Source organism: Jaculus jaculus, chromosome 12 (assembly GCF_020740685.1).
Source record: "Jaculus jaculus isolate mJacJac1 chromosome 12, mJacJac1.mat.Y.cur, whole genome shotgun sequence".
NCBI lineage: Eukaryota > Metazoa > Chordata > Mammalia > Rodentia > Dipodidae > Jaculus > Jaculus jaculus.
In genome coordinates, this window is record NC_059113.1 from 87,370,271 (window position 1) to 87,389,248 (window position 18,978).

At 45.8% G+C, this 18,978-nt stretch overlaps 1 protein-coding gene and 1 non-coding gene across 2 annotated transcripts; one reads left to right on the top strand and one right to left on the bottom strand.

Annotated features, from left to right (window-relative positions):
- Positions 1-1,997: 1,997 nt before the first annotated feature.
- Positions 1,998-18,491, bottom strand: LOC101594937 (mitochondria localized glutamic acid rich protein). Its single transcript, XM_045130633.1, has 4 exons — positions 18,410-18,491; positions 13,620-13,723; positions 5,833-5,926; positions 1,998-2,929 (listed from the first exon to the last, which is right to left on the bottom strand). Exons 1-4 carry the CDS (start codon positions 18,489-18,491, stop codon positions 2,346-2,348), a joined length of 864 nt encoding a protein of 287 aa, XP_044986568.1. The 3' UTR covers positions 1,998-2,345.
- LOC123453827 lies at positions 6,596-6,702 on the top strand. The gene has a single exon (XR_006633005.1). It is a non-coding gene; the product is annotated as a U6 spliceosomal RNA (small nuclear RNA).
- Positions 18,492-18,978: the final 487 nt, after the last annotated feature.

The following is an 18,978-nucleotide window of genomic DNA, read 5'->3' on the forward strand; positions in this document are numbered from 1 at the left end:
CAACACTGTCTCAAAATAGATAAATAAATGCTCTCTGGCTACCATTACATAAAATTATAAATTCCACCCCCAACCAATACTTGTGATCTCTTTACTTTCATTATTTTTTTAATGTATTTATTTGCAAACAGAGAGAAAGAGAAGCAAGACAGACAGAATGGGCATGCCAGGGCCTCTAACCCCTGTAAAGGATCTCCAGATGCATATGCCACCTTGTGCATCTGGATTTACATGGGTACTGGGGAATTAATCTTTTTTTTTTTTTTTTTTTAGGTAGGGTCTCACTCTAGCCCAGGCTGACCTGGAACTCACTATGTGTCTCAGGGTGGCCTCAAACTCACGATGATCCACCGACTTCTGCCTCCCGAGTGCTGGGGTTAAAGGTGTGCGCCACCATGCCCGGATTGATCTCTTTATCATTAGGTTTTAAAGGCAAGTGTCTTAATGGCTAAGCCATCACTTCAGCCCTACTTTCATTACATTTTTTAGAAAAAATATTTATTTATGAGAAAGAGAGAGAGAGAGAGAGAGAATGGGCACACCAGGGCCTCTAGCCACTGCAAACGAACTCCAGATGCATGTGCCACTATGTGCATCTCACTTAAGTGGGCTCTGGGGAGTCGAACCTGGGTCCTTAGTCTTTGCAGGCAAGCACCTTATCAGCTAAGCCATCTCTCCAGTCCTGTTTTGTTTTTTGAGGTAGGTCTCACTCTGGCCCAGGCTGATCTGGAATTCATTATGCAGTCTCAGGCTGGCCTTGAACTAAACTAAACTAAACTAAACTAAACTAAACTAAACTAAACTACCTCAGCCTCCTAAGTGCTGGGATTAAAGGTATGTGCCACCACACCCAGTAATTTTTCTTTACTTTACCCTTAGCACTTACCATTATCTAATATTTATACATGGTTTTATCTCTATTCTTTTTCTTGCGGCGGGGTGGGGGGTTGAGGTGTTGCTGGGTTCTGAACCCAGGGCCTTGTGCATGCTAGGCATGTGTTTTGCCATTCTGCTGTCTCCCAGCCCCCAGTCCCACTCTAGCACATAAGCTGAGGACTACTTAAAGCAGCAGTTGGCAGGCTGTGGATGTTCAGTGCACATTTGCTGAACGCAGGCATGCATGAACGATGAGCCCGGCAGAGTGCAAATCCTCACTAATTCTGTTGGAACTGACCTGGAAAATATTGGCACAATCCCTTATGTACTGCAGATGGGGAAATGGTATTTATACAAAGTTTTCCACAGATGTGTTTTTTTTCTTTTTCTCTTTTTAGGTCTTTCAGGGTGGGGCCTCACTCTAGCCCAGGCTGATATGGAATTCACTGTGTAATCTTAGGGTGGCCTCAAACTCACAGTGATCCCCCTACCTACTTCTGCCTCCCCAAGTGCTGGGATTCAACTCCTGTACCACCATGCCCAGCAGATGTGCTGTTGAAAAAAAAATTAGGGCTGGGGAGATGGCTCAGCAGTTTATGGCACTCACTTGCAAAGCCTGCTAGCCCAGGTTTAATTCCCCAGTACCCAGGTAAAGTCAGATGGCCAAAGTGGCACATGCATCTGGAGTTCATTTGCAATGTCAAGAGGACCTGGTGTGCCCATTCTTGCTCTCAAATAAATAAACATGCTTATTAAAAAGGAAAAGATGCTGGGTGTGATGGCGTACACTTTTAGTCCCAACACTGGGGCAGGCAGAAGTAGGAGGATCACAGTGAGTTAGAGGCCAGCCTGAGAGTACAGAGTGAATTTCAGGATAGCCTGGGCTAGAGCAAGACCCTACCTTGAAAAACAAACAACAAAAGGAAAATAAAATAAAAATTAAAAAGTTGGCTTGGTAGTATACGCCTTTAATTCCAGTACAGAGGCTGAGGTAGGAGGGTCATTGTGAGTTTGATGCCAGCCTGGGTTTTACAGTTCCAAGTCAGCCTGTACTAAGAGATCCTATTTAAAAAAAAAAAAAAAAAAAAAGATTCCTCCCTCCAAAAAAAGAATAGAAACACTGAAGATTTTCCACTTTTATTTAGATGAGTTCAAATCAAACTCGCTAATCCAAACTTACATGTAACGAAGACAAAGGAAGAGCAAAATTCAAGTGAACACGGGGTGCACGGACAACTCAGTTTCTAAAATGTAAAACTTAAAATTCAAAGGTATACTACTTAAACTCTTTATTCCAACATCTTAGAAAGCAAAGCGCTATTGGGACATGCAAAATCCTACTTCTCAATCCAAACATCTATCAGGAAATAGACGAAAACCTTTGTGGCATAGAAGTGTTTCAAAGCTGCTGGAAACACAAAAGCTGCTATCAGACATGGGACAGTTCTGCCGAAAGGACTGCGGACAGATTAGCTTTGCTCAGGGGTGGCTGCGGCTTCTTCCTGCAAATCCGGCCCCGCAGATGGTTCCGAGCCCGCCGGGGGGCTTTCTTCTAGCTCAGCACATTCCTCGGAGCTCGGGATCTCGGTGGTACCTTTGTCATCGCTGGGGGCCACGGACGGGTCCGCAGCCTGGTCCGCAGCCTGGTCCTCAGCGTGGTCCGCAGCCTGGTCTGCAGCCTGGTCCTCAGCGTGGTCCGCAGCCTGGTCCTCAGCCCGGTCCGCAGCCTGGTCCTCAGCCCGGTCCGCAGCCTGGTCCTCAGCCCGGTCCGCAGCCTCCGCAGCCTCCGCAGCGGGCTCGCAGCTGTTCTCTGCGGCGTCCCCCGTGGCAGCGTCGGAAGCCTCCGGCGCAGGCTCCCCGCTCCCCTCCGCCGCCTCCGCCGCCGCCTCCACCGGGGCAGCCTGCTCAGCACCTGGGCTGGCTGAAGGCCCTTCTGGAACTTCAGTTGCAGCCTCTGGGGTCTCCTCAGCACATGCCAATTCGTCTTCACCTACAGGTACTCCTTGGGCGGCCAAAGCTGCTTCCTGAGCTTCTGCAATGCTTTCCTTCTCGCCTGTAAGAGTTAGGACATGAAAGAATTAATTTGAAGAGCATGGCACTGCAATGATTTCTCCCGGCGTCTGCCTCACAACAGCCGGGACTACAGGCGCAGGCGACCATGGGTGGCTTTGTGCACAATCATTTCAAGGGAAGCCATCCTGAGGACGAAGCTCAGTGATAGGAGCACTTGCCTCGGTTTCATAAAGCTCTGGGTTCAATCCCCAGCATCCCCTCTCCTCACCCGCCAAAAACAAAGCAACAAACATAATAAGAGGGCTTAGCGGTTAAACCCCTGCCTGTGAAGCCTAAGGACCCCGGTTCAAGGCTCAATTCCCCAGGATCCACATAAGCCAGATGCACAAGGGGGGCGCAGGCATCTGGGCATCTGGAGTTCATTTGCAGTGGCTGGAGACCCAGAGGTGCCCATTCTCTCTCTCTCTGCCTCTTTGTCTGTCTGTCCCTCTTAAATAAATAAATAAATAAAATTATTTTTAAAAATTATAAGAGGGCTGGAGAGATGGCTTAGTGGTTAAGGTGTTTGCCTGCAAAGCCAAGGGACCCAGGTTCGATTTCCCAGGACCCATATAAGGCAGATGCACAAAGTGGTGCATGTGTCTGGAGTTTGTTTGCAGCGGCTGAAAGCCCTGGCACACCCATTCTCTCCCTCTCTCACATAAGTAAATTAAATATTCTAGGTAGTCTACAATGTGAAAGGCCCAGAAAGACCAATAAAGAGGAGGCTGGAGAGATTGCTCAGTGGTTAAAGGTGCTTCCTTGCAAAACCTGACGGCCTGGGGCTCAATTCCCCATCACCCATGTAAAGCCAAATGCACAAAGTGGCGCATGTATCTAGAATTCATTTGTAGTGACAGAAGACCCTGGCACACCCATTCTCTCTTTCTCTCTTTGCTTGCCAATTAATAATAATATTTTAATTATCGCTTTATACGTGTGTGTGTGTGTGTGAGAGAGAGAGAATGGGCACCGTAGCGCCTCTAGCACTGTAAATGAACTCCAGCTAATATATATCCCTAAGTAATGACCACAGTAATTGATAAAGGGATTAAGGAGAGATAGAAAAAGTATGGTTTGGGCTGGAGAGATGGCTTAGCAGTTAAGGCACTTGCCTCAGAAGCCTAAGGATGCATGTTCAACTCTCCAGGTCCCACATAAGTCGGACACACAGTGATGCAAGCATGCAATGCTGCACATGTGCACAAGGGGGCGCATGTGTCTCAAGTTCAATTGCAGTGGCTGGAGGCCCTGGTGGGCCAATTCTTTCCCCCATATCTCCCTCTTTCTCGCTCTCATTAAAAAAAAAAAAAAAAAAAAAAAGGCCAGTCTGTTGGGCTTGCCTCAAAAGAAACAGAGTAAGAGAGAGAGACAGAGAGAGGGAGAGAGAAAGGAAGGAAGGGAGATGGTTTGCCACATGTGGTGGCACAAATTTTAATCCTAGCACTCAGGAAGCATAAGTAGGAGGATTGCTGTGAGCTTGAGGCTACCCTAAGATTATATAGTGAATTCCAGGTCATCCTGGGCTAGAGCAAGACCCTACCTCAAAAAAGAAAAGAAAAAGTATGGTAGTATGGTTTACAGTAAGTAGCTTAAGGCCAGAAATGGATGTAAATGGATATTAGAGTGAAACTGTCAAGTTTCTAACCCCACGGTTGCCAATTTATTCACTGAGGGACTTAATGTACACAACTGACTCTACTAATGTCTTTGGCCTTTGAACAAAGACAAGGGTGGTGCTCACCAAAACAGAAACAAAATGAGCTTGATGGGGGCCAGAGAGATGGCTCAGCAGGTAAGGCATTTGCCTGCAAAGCTAAGGACCCAGGTTCAATTCCCTAGGACCCACATCAGCCAGATGCACTAGGCGGCACATGCATCTGGAGTTCGTTTGCAGTGGCCGGAGGTGTGCCCATTCTCTACCTTGCTCTACCTCTCAAATAAACAAATAAATAAAATGTATTTTTAAGATAAGCTTTATGAAAGCCGGGCGTGGTGGCGCACGCCTTTAATCCCAGCACTCGGGAGGCAGAGGTAGGAGGATCGCCATGAGTTCAAGGCCACCCTGAGACTACAGAGTTAATTCCAGGTCAGCCTGGACCAGAGTGAGACCCTACCTCGAAAAACCAAAAAAAAAAAAAAAAAAAAAAAAAAAAAGATAAGCTTTATGACTTAAAACAATGAGGCTATTGGCCAATCAAGCTGCACAGCAACAGATACTAAAATTATGCCTGCATGAATGGACGTGTGCGTAGGGAGGAATGTCACCATACAAAGTCAAAACTGCTAGTCAGCAGTGTCCACGTAGCACACATTCATTTACCAAATGCACTCATCCAAACCATGTAACTCTTTGGGTGTTTGGATGAGAGGTTCCTCCCTGGATGAGTTCCTACACGGAGCCATTCCAAAGCAAATAGTGTTTATTGTTAGGCTAAAATAGTGAGAATTGGTACCTCAAAAAACCAATACAGGGCTGGAGAGATAGCTTAGCGGTTAAACGCTTGCCTGTGAAGCCTAAGGACCCTGGTTCAAGGCTCGATTCCCCAGGACCCACGTTAGCCAGATGCACAAGGGGTGCACACATCTGGAATTCTTTTGCAGTGGTTGGAGGCCCTGGCGTGTCCATTCTCTCTCTCTGTCTCTCTGTCACCCTCAAATAAATAAATAAAAATAAACAAAAAAAAATTAAAAAAAAATCAATACAGGCCAGGCGTGGTGATGTAGGCCTTCGATCCCAGCACTCAGGAGGCAGAGGTAGGAGGATCACCATGAATTGGAGGTCACCCTGAGACGACATAGGTGAGCTTGGACTAGAGTGAGACTCTACCTCGAAAAACAAAATAAATAAATAAATAAATAAATGAAATAAAAATAACACAATAATCAAGAAAGTCACTTTACCTTGAAGTGGAGGTAACTCTGCATTTGTTTTTTCTTTCAAATCCGCGACATGTTCTGTGTGTCTGGCTTGCTCTGATGTGACTGCCTTGTAGGTCTGAAAGAAATGCTTACCATTATTTTTTATTAAAGGTTTTTATTAAATTATTTGCAAGCTGAGAGAAAGAGAAAGAGAAGACATAGACAGAAATAATGAATGCCAGGGCCTTCATCCACTGCAAATGAACTCCAGATACATGTGCCACCTTGTGCATCTGGCTTTATGTGGGCACTAGGGAATTGAGCCCAAGTCATGAGGCTTTGTAGGCAAGTGCCTTAACTGCTGAGTCATCTCTCCAGCCCAGCATTTTAAAAATTAATTTGCAGATAAGAGTACAGCGTTTATATTTTATTAACTTATTTGAAAGAGAGAGAGAAGCCAGGCATGGTGGCACACACCCTTAATCCCAGCACTTGGGAGGATGAGGTAGGAGGATCGCCATGAGTTTGAGGACACCTGGGACTACATAGTGAATTCCAGGTCAGCCTGGGCTACAGTGAGACCCTACCTCAAAAAAAAAAAAAAAAAAAAGAGAGAGAGAGAATGGGTGCACCAGGGCCTCCAGCCACTGCAAATAAACTCCAGATGCATGTGCTACTTTGTGCATCTGGCTTTATACAGGTACTAGGGAATTGAACCCAGGTTGTTAAGCTTTGCAGGCAAAGCACCTTAACCACTGAGCTATGTCTTCAGCCCCAAAAGGCTAATCTTAAAAAGTCACATACTGTGCTCACTTCAGCAGAACATATACTAAAATTGGAACGATACAGAGAAGATTAGCATGGCCCCTGCACAAGGATGACATGCAAATTGGTGAAGTGTTCCATATTAAAAAAAAAAGTCACATACCTACCTATAGTTCCATCCGTGTAACATTCTTTTTTTTTTAAATTTTATTTATTTATTTATTTATTTATTTATTTGAGAGCGACAGACACAGAGAGAAAGACAGATACAGGGAGAGAGAGAATGGGCGTGCCAGGGCTTCCAGCCTCTGCAAACGAACTCCAGACGCGTGCGCCCCCTTGTGCATCTGGCTAACGTGGGACCTGGGGAACCGAGCCTCGAACCGGGGTCCTTAGGCTTCACAGGCAAGCGCTTAACCGCTAAGCCATCTCTCCAGCCCAACATTCTTGAAATAGCAAGAAATTAAGAACAGATTAGAGGTTGCCAGAAGACAGAAAGTAGGAGAGGAGCAGGAGGGAAGTGAGTGTAATTATAATAGGCTGCACAGGTCTGAAGAGATGGCTTTGCAGTTAAGGAACTTGCCTGAAAAGCCTAAGGACTCAGGTTTGATTCCGCAGTATCCATGTAAGCCAGAGGTGATGCATGCATCTGGAATTCATTTCCAGTGGCTAGAGGCCCTGGTGTGCCCATTCTCTCTCTCAAGTAAATAAAAATAATTTTTAAAAGCTGCATAGAATACACACACAGAAAATGAATGCATGTCAAGCCAGTGTATTGATGCACACCCCAAATCCCAACACTTGGGATGTAGAGACAGGAAGATGAGAAGATCAATGTCATCATCCTCTATGGTTATAGCTAGTTTGAAGGCAACTTGGACTACATAAAGCCCAGCCTCAAAAAACAAATGTATGTAAAACCAATGAAATCTGAGTAAAATATCAACAGGTGGGTTGGAGAGATGGCTTAGTAGTTAAGGTGTTTGGCTGCAAAGCCTAAGGACCCAGGTTCAATTCTCCAGCACCCACATAAACCAGATGCACAAGGCACATGCATCTGCATTTGTTTGTAGTGGCTAGAGGCCCTAATGTGCCCGTTCTCTCTATCTGCCAGTCTCTCTCTAATAAATAAATAAAATTAAATATTTTAAAAATTCAACAGTTGGTATCACAGTTGTGAAAGATTTTTACCACTTTACACGACTCTCGGGCTGGAGATATAGCTTATTAATAAAGCGTTTGCCTAATATGCACAAGGGCCTCATATTATGAAAATTATGAACCATCTCCTAGTATAAAAAATAGACTAGGGGTTGGAGAGATGGCTTAGTAGTTAAGATTCTTGCCTGCAAAGCCCAGATGGAAAGCCAGATGCTGGATGCACAGTGGCACATGCAACTGGAGTTCATTTGCAGCAGCTGGAGGACCTGGAGTGCCCCACTTTCTCTCTTTCTCTCTCTGCTTGAAAATAAGTTTAAAAATTTATTGCCGGGCTGGAGAGATGGCTTAGCAGTTAAGCACTTGCCTGTGAAGTCTGAGGACCCTGGTTCTAGGCTCTATTCCCCAGGACCCACATTAAGCCAGATGAACAAGGGGGTGCACGCATCTGGAGTTTGTTTGCAGTGGCTGGAGGCCCTGGCACGTCCATTCTCTCTCTCTCTCTCTCTCTCTCTGTCACTCTCAAATAAATAAATAAAAATGAACAAAAAAATTAAAAAATATATATATATATATCTATTGCCAGGTGTGGTGGTACACATCTTTAATCTCAGCACTTGAGAGGCAAAGGTAGGAGAAATGCAGTGAGTTCAAGGCCTCCCTAAAACTACACAGTGAATTCCAGATTGTCCTGGGCTACAGCAAGACCCTACCTACCTCCCAAAATACTACAAAACATTTAAAAAAAAAAAAAACAGGTATTGTGGCTAACACCTTTCTTTAAACCCAGAATTCAGGAGGCAGAGGTAGTAGTAGTTCAAGACCAGCCTGGGCTAGAGTGAGAACCTACATAAAAAATAAAAAAAACCACCCTAGGCTGTAGAGATGTCTCAGCTCTTAAGGCACTTGCCTGCAAAACCTAAGGATCCAGATTTGATTTCCCAGGATCCATGTAAAGCCAGATGCACAAGGTGGCACATGCATCTGGAGTTCCTTTGTAGTGGCTGGAGGCCCTGGTGCACCTATTCTCTCTCTCAAATAAATAATTTTAAAAAAACAAACAAAAAAAGACACCTCCCCCCTAAAATTACACACTCTCGGATATGGAAAGAGATACAGTAGGGGCTGGAGAGATGCTTAGCAGTTAAGGTACTTGCCTGCAAAGCCTAACAACCTGGGGTTCAAACCCCAGTACTCACGTAAAGCCAGATGCACGAAGTGGTGCATGCATCTGGAATTCATTTGCAGCACAGGAGGCCCGGGCACACACATTCTGTCTGTCTGTTTCTCCTCTCTATCTCTCTCTGCTTGTAAATTAATAAATAAATAAAATGTTTAAAGTGGATTGGAGAGATATATTAGCAGTTAAGGCCCTTGCCTATGAAGCCTGAGGACCCAAGCTCTATTGCCCAGTACTCATGTCAAGCAAGATGAACAAGGTGGCGTATGTACCTAGAGTTTGTTTGCAGTAGCTAGAGGCCCTGGTGTGCCCATTCTCTCTCTATCTGCCTCTTTCTCTGTCTCTCTCAACTATATATATATTGGTTTTTGAGGTTGAGTCTTGCCCAGGCTGCCCTGGAACTTAACTATGTAATCTCAGGGTGGCTACAAACTCACGGTGATCCTCCTACCTTTGCCTCCCAAGTCCTGGGATTAGAGTGCATCCCCACACCCGGCAATAAAATATTCTTTTTACAAAACAGCCACAATGATCATCCCCTTCCTCACCACCAGCCCTACTGGGAGAACTGGCTCACACAAAGGGCTCTCAGACATGTCTATCTAGTTTATAGCCTCTCTGTTTGGATTTTTTTTGCACAGAATTAGAGGCCCAGAAAGGCTTCTGGATAAACATAATTAGGGGTCTTGTGATGTCCAAATAAAATTCAGACTCCCAGCTCTCCAGATTAAGCACGTAGCTAGTCCCAGTTTCTTTTTTTTTTTTTTGTGACCTACATACAACTAGAGTGGCCCTGGGCTCTAGCAGACACAAGGGACTCTGGGTATGAGTGACAGCTGGCACGCAGGCAGAGAACAACATATAAGTGACATGTTTGAGGTCCCCTGATGTCTGCGGAGTCTCATATTTCTGAAGATTTAGAATGTGTCTTTTGATGTGGTCACCTTCACAGCCCTGTGAAACTACTCCTATTGATGATTAAAAAACTCTTTATACATATCTCTGCGGACCAGCGTACTCAACTCAAAATATAATCACGGCTGAAAAGGTGGCTCGGCACTTAAGGCGCTTATCTGCAGAACCTAAGGACTGGTGTTTGATTTCCCAGTGCCCACATAGAGCCAGATACACAAGGTGGTGCATGTGTCTGGAGTTCATTTGCAGTGGCTAGAGACTGTCCCTGGCTTGTCCATTTGTCTGTCTCTTTCTCTATCTCACAAATAAATACATACATAAACAAATAATCATATACAGATAGTTCCTAAAGAATTCATGTTTATTCAGTTTTGTTCAGGATGAAGATTGAATTTATTTATTTATTTTTAATTTTTTATTATTTTAAATGTTTTTTGTTTATTTTTATTTATTTATTTGAGAGTGACAGGCAGAGAGAGAAAGAGGGAGATAGAGAGACAGAGAATCGGTGCACCAGGGCCTCCAGCCACTGCAAATGAACTCCAGATGCATACACCCCCTTGTGCATCTGGTTAACGTGGGTCCTGGGGAATTGAGCCTCGAACCAGGGTCCTTAGGCTTCACAGGCAAGCGCTTAACCACTAAGCCACCTCTCCAGCCCTTTTTTTTTTTTGTTTTTTCAAGGTAGGATCTCACTCTAGCCCAGGCTGACCTAAAATTCACTATGCAGTTTCAGGGTGGCCTTGAACTCACAGCGATCTTCCTTCTACTGCCTTTCAAGTGCTGAGATTAAAGGCATGTGCCACCATGCTGGGCTAAAGATTAAATTTTTGGTATTGATTTTTGCTGTCTGTATATCAAGTATATGTCTAGGTGTTTGTTCATGTGTGATTGTGTGGGCCTGTGTGTATGGAAATCAGAGGACAACCTCTGCATGTTGGTCTTCCATGTCCTTTGTTGCAGAGTCTCATTATTTTTTGCTCTGTTCACCAGACAGACTAGTTGGTCTGTGAGCTTCTGGAACATTCTCCTGTCTCTGCCTCCTATCTCACTGTAGGTGGGTAGGATTACGAAGCCTGCTACAGCTTCCAGGATCTGAAGATCTGAAGTCAGGTGCTGGTCCTAGAAGGACAAGTCCTTTACCCAAGAAGACATCTCCCAGCCCTGATTTTTCTTTTATTTATTTATTTATTTGTTTTATTTTGTTTTGTTTTTCTAGGTAGGGTCTTACTCTAAGCCAGTCTGACCTAGAATTCACTCTGTAGTCACAGGGTGGCCTTGAACTCACAGTGATCCTCCTACCTCTGCCTCCTAAGTGCTGGGAGAGTGGGCCACCACACCTGGCTGTTTTGTTTTGTTTTTAATTTTATTTATTCCTTTTTATTTGAGAGAGAGAGACAATGGGCATTCCAGGGCCTCCAGCCATCGCAAACGAACTCTGGATCCATGTGCCACCTTGTGCATCTGGCTAACGTGGGTCTTGGGAAATCGAACCTGGGTCCTATGGCTTTGCAGGCAAGCACCTTAACTGCTAAGCCATCCTTCCAGCCCCCTGGCCGTTTTCTTTTAGTTATTTTTTGTAGTTTGTTTGTTTGAAGCAGGATCTCATATGCCCTAGGCTGGCCTCCAACTCACTGACCTTCAACTTTTGATCTTACTGCCTTACTTCCCAAGTGCTGGGGTCACACACGTGCGTCACAATGCCAGTTTATGCAGTGATGCTTCATTCATGGGAGGTAAGAACTTGAGACCAACTGAGCCACATCCCTAACCTAGTCTATTTGTATATTTTTTAACTATTTTGCTTGTTTGGACTGAGAGAGACAGACAGAGAGGCAAGCAGAGACATACTGAGCATGGGTGTGCTAGGGCCTCTAGCCACTGTAAACAAACTCCAGATGCATGCACCTCTTTGTGCATCTGGCTCTATGTGGGTATTGGGGAATCGAACCTGGGCCATTAGGCTTTGCAAACGAGTGCCTTTAATCACTGAGCCATCTCTCCAGCTCTATTTTGATTTTTTAAAAATGTATGGGGCTGGAGAGATGGCTCAGCAGTTAAGAGGCTAGCATGCAAAACCCAATGACTTGGGTTCAATTCCCCAGTACCCATGTAAAACCAGATGCACAAAGTGGCACATGCACTTGAAATTTGTTCATTCATTTATTTAATTTAATTAATTGATTGATTTGTTTTTTCGAGTTCCAGGCTGGCCTTGAACTCAGCCATCCCCCTATCTCTGCCTCCTGAGTGCTGGGATTAAAGGCATGCGCCACCATGCCCCACCCAAAAACTATTTTTTAAAAAGTATTTAGAGCTAGAGAAATGGCTTAGTGGTTAAGGCACTTACCTGTGAAGCCTAAGGACCCTGGTTCAAGGCTCGATCCCCCAGAACCCATTTAAGCCAGATGCACGAGGGGCGCATGCATCTGGAGTTCATTTGCAGTGGCTAGAGTCCCTGGCAAGCCCATTCTCTCTCTCTCTCTCTCTCTCTCTCTCTCTCCCTCTTTCTCTCTCTGTCGCTCTCAAATAAATAAATAAAAATAAAATTAAAAAAAAATAGTATTTAGCTGGGCATGGTGGTGCACGCCTTTAATCCCAGCACTTGGGAGGCAGAGGTAGGAGGATTGCCAAGAGTTTGAGGACACCCTGATAATACAGAGTGAATTCCAGGTCAGCATGCTCTAGTGTGAGACCCTATCTTTAAAAACCAAAACAAAAGTATTTTTAAAAAAATAAATAAATAAAGCCGGGCATGGTGGTGCATGGAAGCAGAGGTAGGAGGATTGCTCTGAGTTTGAAGCCTGTCTGAGACTACATGGTGAATTCCAAGTCAGCCTAGGCTAGATTGGGACCCTATCTTGAAAAAGCAAATAATAATAATGATAATAATGATGATGATGATGATGATGATGATGATGTGAGGCTAGCATGGTTGCACACAGCTTTTCTTTTCTTTTAGTTTTTTTTTTTTTTTTTTTTCTGAGGGAGGGTCTCACTGTAGCCCAGGCTGACCTGGAATTCACTATGTAGTCTCAGGGTGTCCTTGAACTTCACGGCGATCCCCCTACCTCTGCCTCCCGAGTGCTGGGATTAAAGGCATGCACCACCATGCCCGGCTGTTATATATTTTTTAACTTTTATTTTATTTATTTATTTGAGACAGAGAGCAAGAGGCAGATACAGAAAATGGGCATGCCAGGACCAGTCACTGCAAACGAACTCCAAAGCATACGCCACCTTCTGCATCTGGCTTTTGCGGGTACTGGAGAATCAAACATGAGTCCTTAGCCTTGGCAAGCAAGAGCCTTAACTGCTAAACCATCTATTCTGACCTTTAATATTTTTTAATTTGTTTTTGTTTTTTCAAGGTAGGGTTTCACTCTAGGCCAGACTGACCTGAAATCCACTATATAGTCTCAGGGTGGCCTTGAACTCCCGGTGATCCTCCTACCTCTGCCTCCCCCAGTGCAGGGATTAAAGGCATGCGCCACCATGGCTGGTTCTAAATTTTTATGTTATTTATTTATTTGCAAGCAGAAAGAGATAGAGGCAAGAGAGACAGATAGAGAGAATGGGCATGCCAGGTCCCCCAGCAGTGACAAACTCCAGATGAATGTGGCACTTCGTACAACTGCTTTACATGGGTACCGGGGAATCAAACCTGGGTCCTTTGGCTTTGTAGGCAAGCACCTTAACCACTGACTTATCTCCCCAGTCCCCCTGTCCTGCTCTTAACACTGCTTTGAATTTTGCCACAGGTTGAAAAAAAAAATCCAGATTCCTGAACACCGCAGGTCTTGACACTTACATAATATCCACCAGCACTGACTGTGACCCCGACAACCAGGTAATAGATCATGCTGGATCCAGATGGGCCTGGGAACTTATTAGATGAAATCCGGCGAAGAGATGCTAGGGAAACAAGTTCAAACACAGTTACTCTCACCACGTAAGCAGAGCTACTTTCATTATAGCTTTTCAGAAAATGTCTCATTATGAACCAGGAGTCAATTAGCATCAAGTGAGTTTTAGCCCCAGGGAATACGGTGTTAGAAGCAGGGTATTAATTCTACTCGACAGTCACACAATCTGATTTGGCAAATTCTGATGAAGCCTGTCACCTTCATGCTAAGCAGCATGTGAGCAGAAACAACAAAAGCACTAAACAAGAGTGCTAGCCTTGAAACCTACAGACCCAGGTTCAATACCCCAGTACCCACATAAAGCCCAAATGCACAAGTTGGCATATGTGTCTGGAGTTTGCTCATTCTCTCTATCTACCTACTTTTCTCTCTTTCTCTCTCTCTCTCTCTCTCTCAATAAATAAAATACAGTTTTTAAAATTTAAAAAAATATAACTGCAGAGCGCTCAGCAGTTAAAAGCAAAGCTTGCTGGCCCAGGTTTGATTCCTCAGTATCCACACAGACCTAGAAGCACAAAGTAGCACCTGGAGTTCATTTGCAGAGGCCAGAAGCCCTGATGTGTCCATTCTATCTCTCTTCTCTTTCAAGTAAGTGAATGAATAAAGAGAAGACAACTATGGTCAAGACAAGCATGTTTCCCAGCCTCAAGCAGTTCAATGTAGAAAGAAGGATGTTTGTACAGAAATAATTATCCACAGTTGTGACGCAGCAAGAAAAAAGCTGTCATTGCTGCTAAGAAGATGAAAATGTTGAGAAAAACATGCAGCTACTTGGCTAAAATAGCTTGCCATTGAAGAGATACGACCTGACTGAAGGAGAGAAGGGCTTGGTGAGATAAATCAGAGGCGAGTGCAGGGAGGCAGAGAGGGCCCATGTGCACCAGTAACTTGATGTGGTCTGACAGAGAGCATGAAGCAGGAGCTAGGGAAAGGCCGCAATGCTCCTGGACTGACATTAAGACATCTGCATCGGGTACAGACCTTCATCTTAGCAAAATCCTAACATGTGCTTAGGTTGGATATACATGACCATCTCTTAAATTTTTTTCCCTACAAATATGTCCCAAGAGACTGTGATAGAAAATTTTTATCTTTTTGTCATTTATTTAATTATGTTTGTTTGTTTGTGAGACAAGACAGCCTTGAACTTGCTATGTTGGACTCCTGACCCTCCTACTTCCACTTCTTAAATGCCGGAATTACAAACATGGGCCATCATCCCCTGGCTTTTTTTTTTTTTTTTTTTTCTGTTTTCTTCCCCCTCACTAGGTAGTCTCACTTAAGCCCAGGCTGATCTGGAACTCACTCTGTAGTCCCAGGCTGGGCTTGAACTCACAGCAATCCTCTTAGCTCTGGCTCCTGAATTCTGGGATTAAAGGTATATATGAGCACATCTGGCTTTGGTTTTCTTTTTTCTTTTGTTATTTATTTATTTGAAAGAGAGAGAGAGAGAGAGAGAGGCATATATAGAGAGAATGTGTGTGTCAGGGCCTCTAGCCACTGCAAACCAACTTCAGATGCATGCACCACTTTGTGTATCTAGCTTATGTAGATACTGAGGAATCGAACCTGGGTCCTTAGGCTTGACAGGCAAATGCCTTAACTGCTAAGCTATTTCTCCAGCCTAAGTAAACAAAATTTCATGATAGTTAAAACATATGTCTTGGGGAGGAAAAAAATCAAGACATCAAAAGTAAGAGAGAGACTGATTGAGATGGGGAGGGGGTATGATGGAGAGTGGAGTTTCAAAGGGATAAGTGGGGGGAGGGAGGGTATTACCATGGGGTATTTTTTATAATCATGGAAGTTGTTAATAAAATAATAATAATTAAAAATTATATATATATATATATATATATATATATATATATATATATATACATACATACATACACATACATACATACATATCTTGGGCTGGAGAGATGGCTTAGCAGTTAAGGCCTTTGCCTGCAAAGCCAAATGATCCTGCTTTGTTTCTCCAGGACCCACGTAAGCCAGATCGCATGCATCTGGAGTTTGTTTGCAGTGGCTGGAGGCCCTGGTGTACCCATTCTCTCTCTCCCTCTCTCTGTCTCTTTCTCTCTCAAATAAATAAATAAAAATATATATTTATTGCTAGGTGTAGTGACACACACCTTTAATCCCAGCACTCGGGCAGCAGAGGTAGAAGGATCGCTGTGAGTTTAAGGCAACCCTGATACTACATAGTGAATTCCAGGTCAGCCTGGGCTGGAACAAGACCCTACCTTGGGAAAAAAACAACAAAAAAGTATATATCAATATATACCAAGCCAGGCATCCAGGCATGGTAGCTCCTGCCTTTAATCTTATCACTGAAATGGCTGAGGTAGAGGGATTGCTGTGAGTTTGAGGCCAGCCTCGGCTAGAGTGAGACCCTACCTCAAAAAAATAACCCCCCAAAAAAGAATCTCTCAAAAAAAATTATGAAACAGGCTGGAGGGATGACTTAGCAGTTAAGGCACTTGCCTGCAAAGCCAAAAGACCCAGGTTCAATTCCCAAGGACCCATGTAAGGCAGATGCACAAGATGGCACATGTGTCTGGAGTTCTTTAGGCTGATGATCCTGGCGTGCCCATTCTTTTGTGCTCTCTCTCAAAATAAATAAATTTTAAAAATACTTGAAACAATTTTTTATTAAAGCATAAAGTACCAATAAGACATTCATAAATGACAACAGAGGAAGACGGCATTGTTTCCAGTTAGTTTTCTTAGACTACGTACACCACTGTACAAAAATACTAGCCAGGGAAGCGCTCGCTCTGCAAGTGCCAGGCTGTAGATTCGATCCCAGTATCACCAAAGTAATTAGATGCCAACTAAGACCAGTATCTTTGCAATCAGCATCGCTAAGTGCGTATTTAGGAATCCAAGACTACTTTGAATTTGCCCGAAGGTGTGGAAGACATTTTGCAAAGCTACTAAAAAAATAAAAATAAAAAAAAGAATAGTTCCAGTTTTTCTGTGACGTGTGGAGGATGCAGGCTGCAGTCAGAGGCCAGGGGACCAGCACCTCTGATCTGAACAGTCTTGTTATCTTCATTTTAAAATACAAGGCTTCTCTCATTCAGTAGAAAAGGGGGAAAAAGCAGTTTTAGGAAGCAAAACTGACGGAGAGAATTGAAGATATCCTGTTACTTGTAGGGCAATTTTTTTCCCCCCACTAGCATTTTAAAACAAAACAAAAATAAAGTAAGATAAGATAAAATAAAGGGGGCTGGCTAGATCTTCCTCTCACCATCCACTACAGGCCTCACTAAAGTGGGGTAGCCGTTGAAACGGGTCACGGAATTTTCCACCCTTCTTGTTCTCCCACCCGAATCCACGCTCAGGGTTAAAGCGCCTCCGAAGTCCTAGGAAGGGGGAGGCGAAGAGAAGAGGCGATTAAGAGCCGCGACCCCCACTAGTGAGAGGAAACTGAAGGCTGGTCGCTGGAAGGTCGCTGCGAGCTCCAGGACCTCCTAGATGGGGAACCTGCCGAGAGCGCCCCCCTTTCCTGCGCACCCCCTAACTGCGGCGGTGACAGCCGCGGGGACTGCAGGGACAAAAGCCTGGGGGGCGAGCAGCCGCCAGGGCCCCGGGCCGCGCCCTCGGAGGGCGGCGGGAGCTGTGCGCTCCGGCACGTACGTCCCCGCGCTGCGCGCCGCCCGGTCCCGCGGGCCCACCGGGGCGAAGTGGTCCACTAAGAAGCACAGGATATGCATATGTATATGTATATGTATAGGTACTGGTGGCGCACGCCTTTAATCCCCCACTGGGGAGGCAGAGGTAGGACGGTCGCCGTGAGTTCGAGGCCACCCTGAGACGACATAGTAAATTCCAGGTCAGCCTGGGTCAGAGTGAGACCCTACCTCGAAAAACCAAAAAAAAACAATAAATAAATAAATGTTTTTTAATCGAAATGTATGTGTGTGGGCGTGCTGGGAAGATGGGTCAGCTGTTAAAGACGCTTGCAAAGCCTGATGGCCAGGGTTCGATTTCCCCAGTTCCCGCACAAACCCAGATGCACAAAGTGGTGCATGCACTTGGAGTTCGTCGACAGTGGTGGGGGGCTCTGGAGCGCCCATTCTCTCACTCTAGTAAACAATATCTAAATATATATTTAAAAAAAAATAAGCAAGGCCGGGCGTGGTGACGCACGCCTTTAAATCCCAGCACTCGGGAGGCAGAGGTAGGAGGCTCGCCGTGAGTTCGAGACCACCCTCAGACTCCATAGTGAAATCCAGGTCAGCCTGAGCTAGAGTGAGACCCTACCTCGAAAACCAACAACAAAATAATAATAATAATAATAATAATAAGAAGAATAAGAAGAAGAAGAAGAAGAAGAAGCAGCAGCAGCAGCAGCAGCAGCAGCAGCAGCAGCAGCAGCAGCAGCAGCAGCAGCAAAGTGGAAGTTCTGATCGGGTCAGCTAGACCCTCTGCGTTCTTTGAAACTCCGCATCAACTCACAGCTGCTGTCGGCCCCATAGAACCGGCAAGAAACCCTAGACACCGGCCGGCCGGGGTCGGGAGCGGAGAGGCACCCAGGCAGCGTGGTGGGGAAGCAGAGGCCACCCCGGACAGTCCCCTGCAAGAGCTGGGGGCGCCCGCCCCGACAGGCTCGGGCTCTCCGCTCGCCCCAGCCCAGGCTGGTGGGGCCGCGGGCCGCACTCACCGTCCTTCCCGAGCGGCGCGGGGCTGGGCGGCGCCCTCCGCGGCAGCGCCAGGGTCTTGGAGACCGCCCTGCGCAGGTACATCGCGCCGGCCGGGCGAGCGCAGCCTCCCCGCGCAGACGGCGCAGCGAGAGCCGGGGCGAGGGCGAGCGCACCGCGGCCGCCCCGCCGCCCCGCCTCGACGTCGCTCCGCCCAGCCCCTCCTCGCGCGCCCGGGGGGTCGCCGCGCGTGGGGCCGGGTTGGTCGACAGCACCGGCCTCCCTTACCCAACCCCAGCTGGGCTGCCAACCCAGGCGGGAAACTGGCCGGTGGTTAAACGTGGAAAGCCGATGGATGGCTTGCGCCTGCAGTCCTAGGACGGCGGGCTGAGGCAGGAGGATCTTGAGTTTATGGCTGGCCGGGGCTCTGCAGCGTGACCTGTCTCAATTCTGCCCACCCCAACCGCCCCCATATTTTTTTTTTTTTTTTTTTTTTAAAATCTGGGGCTGGAGAGATGGCTTAGTGGTTAAGGCGTATGCCTGTGACACATAAGGAACCGGGTTCGATTCCCCAGTACCCACGTAAGCCAGA

Coding starts and splice junctions, on each gene's coding strand:
- LOC101594937 (XM_045130633.1), bottom strand. CDS start 18,491: ATGTACCTGCGCAGGGCGGTCTCCAAGACCCTGGCGCTGCCGCGGAGG. Junction 13,724..18,409: donor CGCGCCGCTCGGGAAGGACG/GTGAGTGCGGCC, acceptor TTGTTTCCCTAG/CATCTCTTCGCCGGATTTCA. Junction 5,927..13,619: donor TCAGTGCTGGTGGATATTAT/GTAAGTGTCAAG, acceptor CATTTCTTTCAG/ACCTACAAGGCAGTCACATC.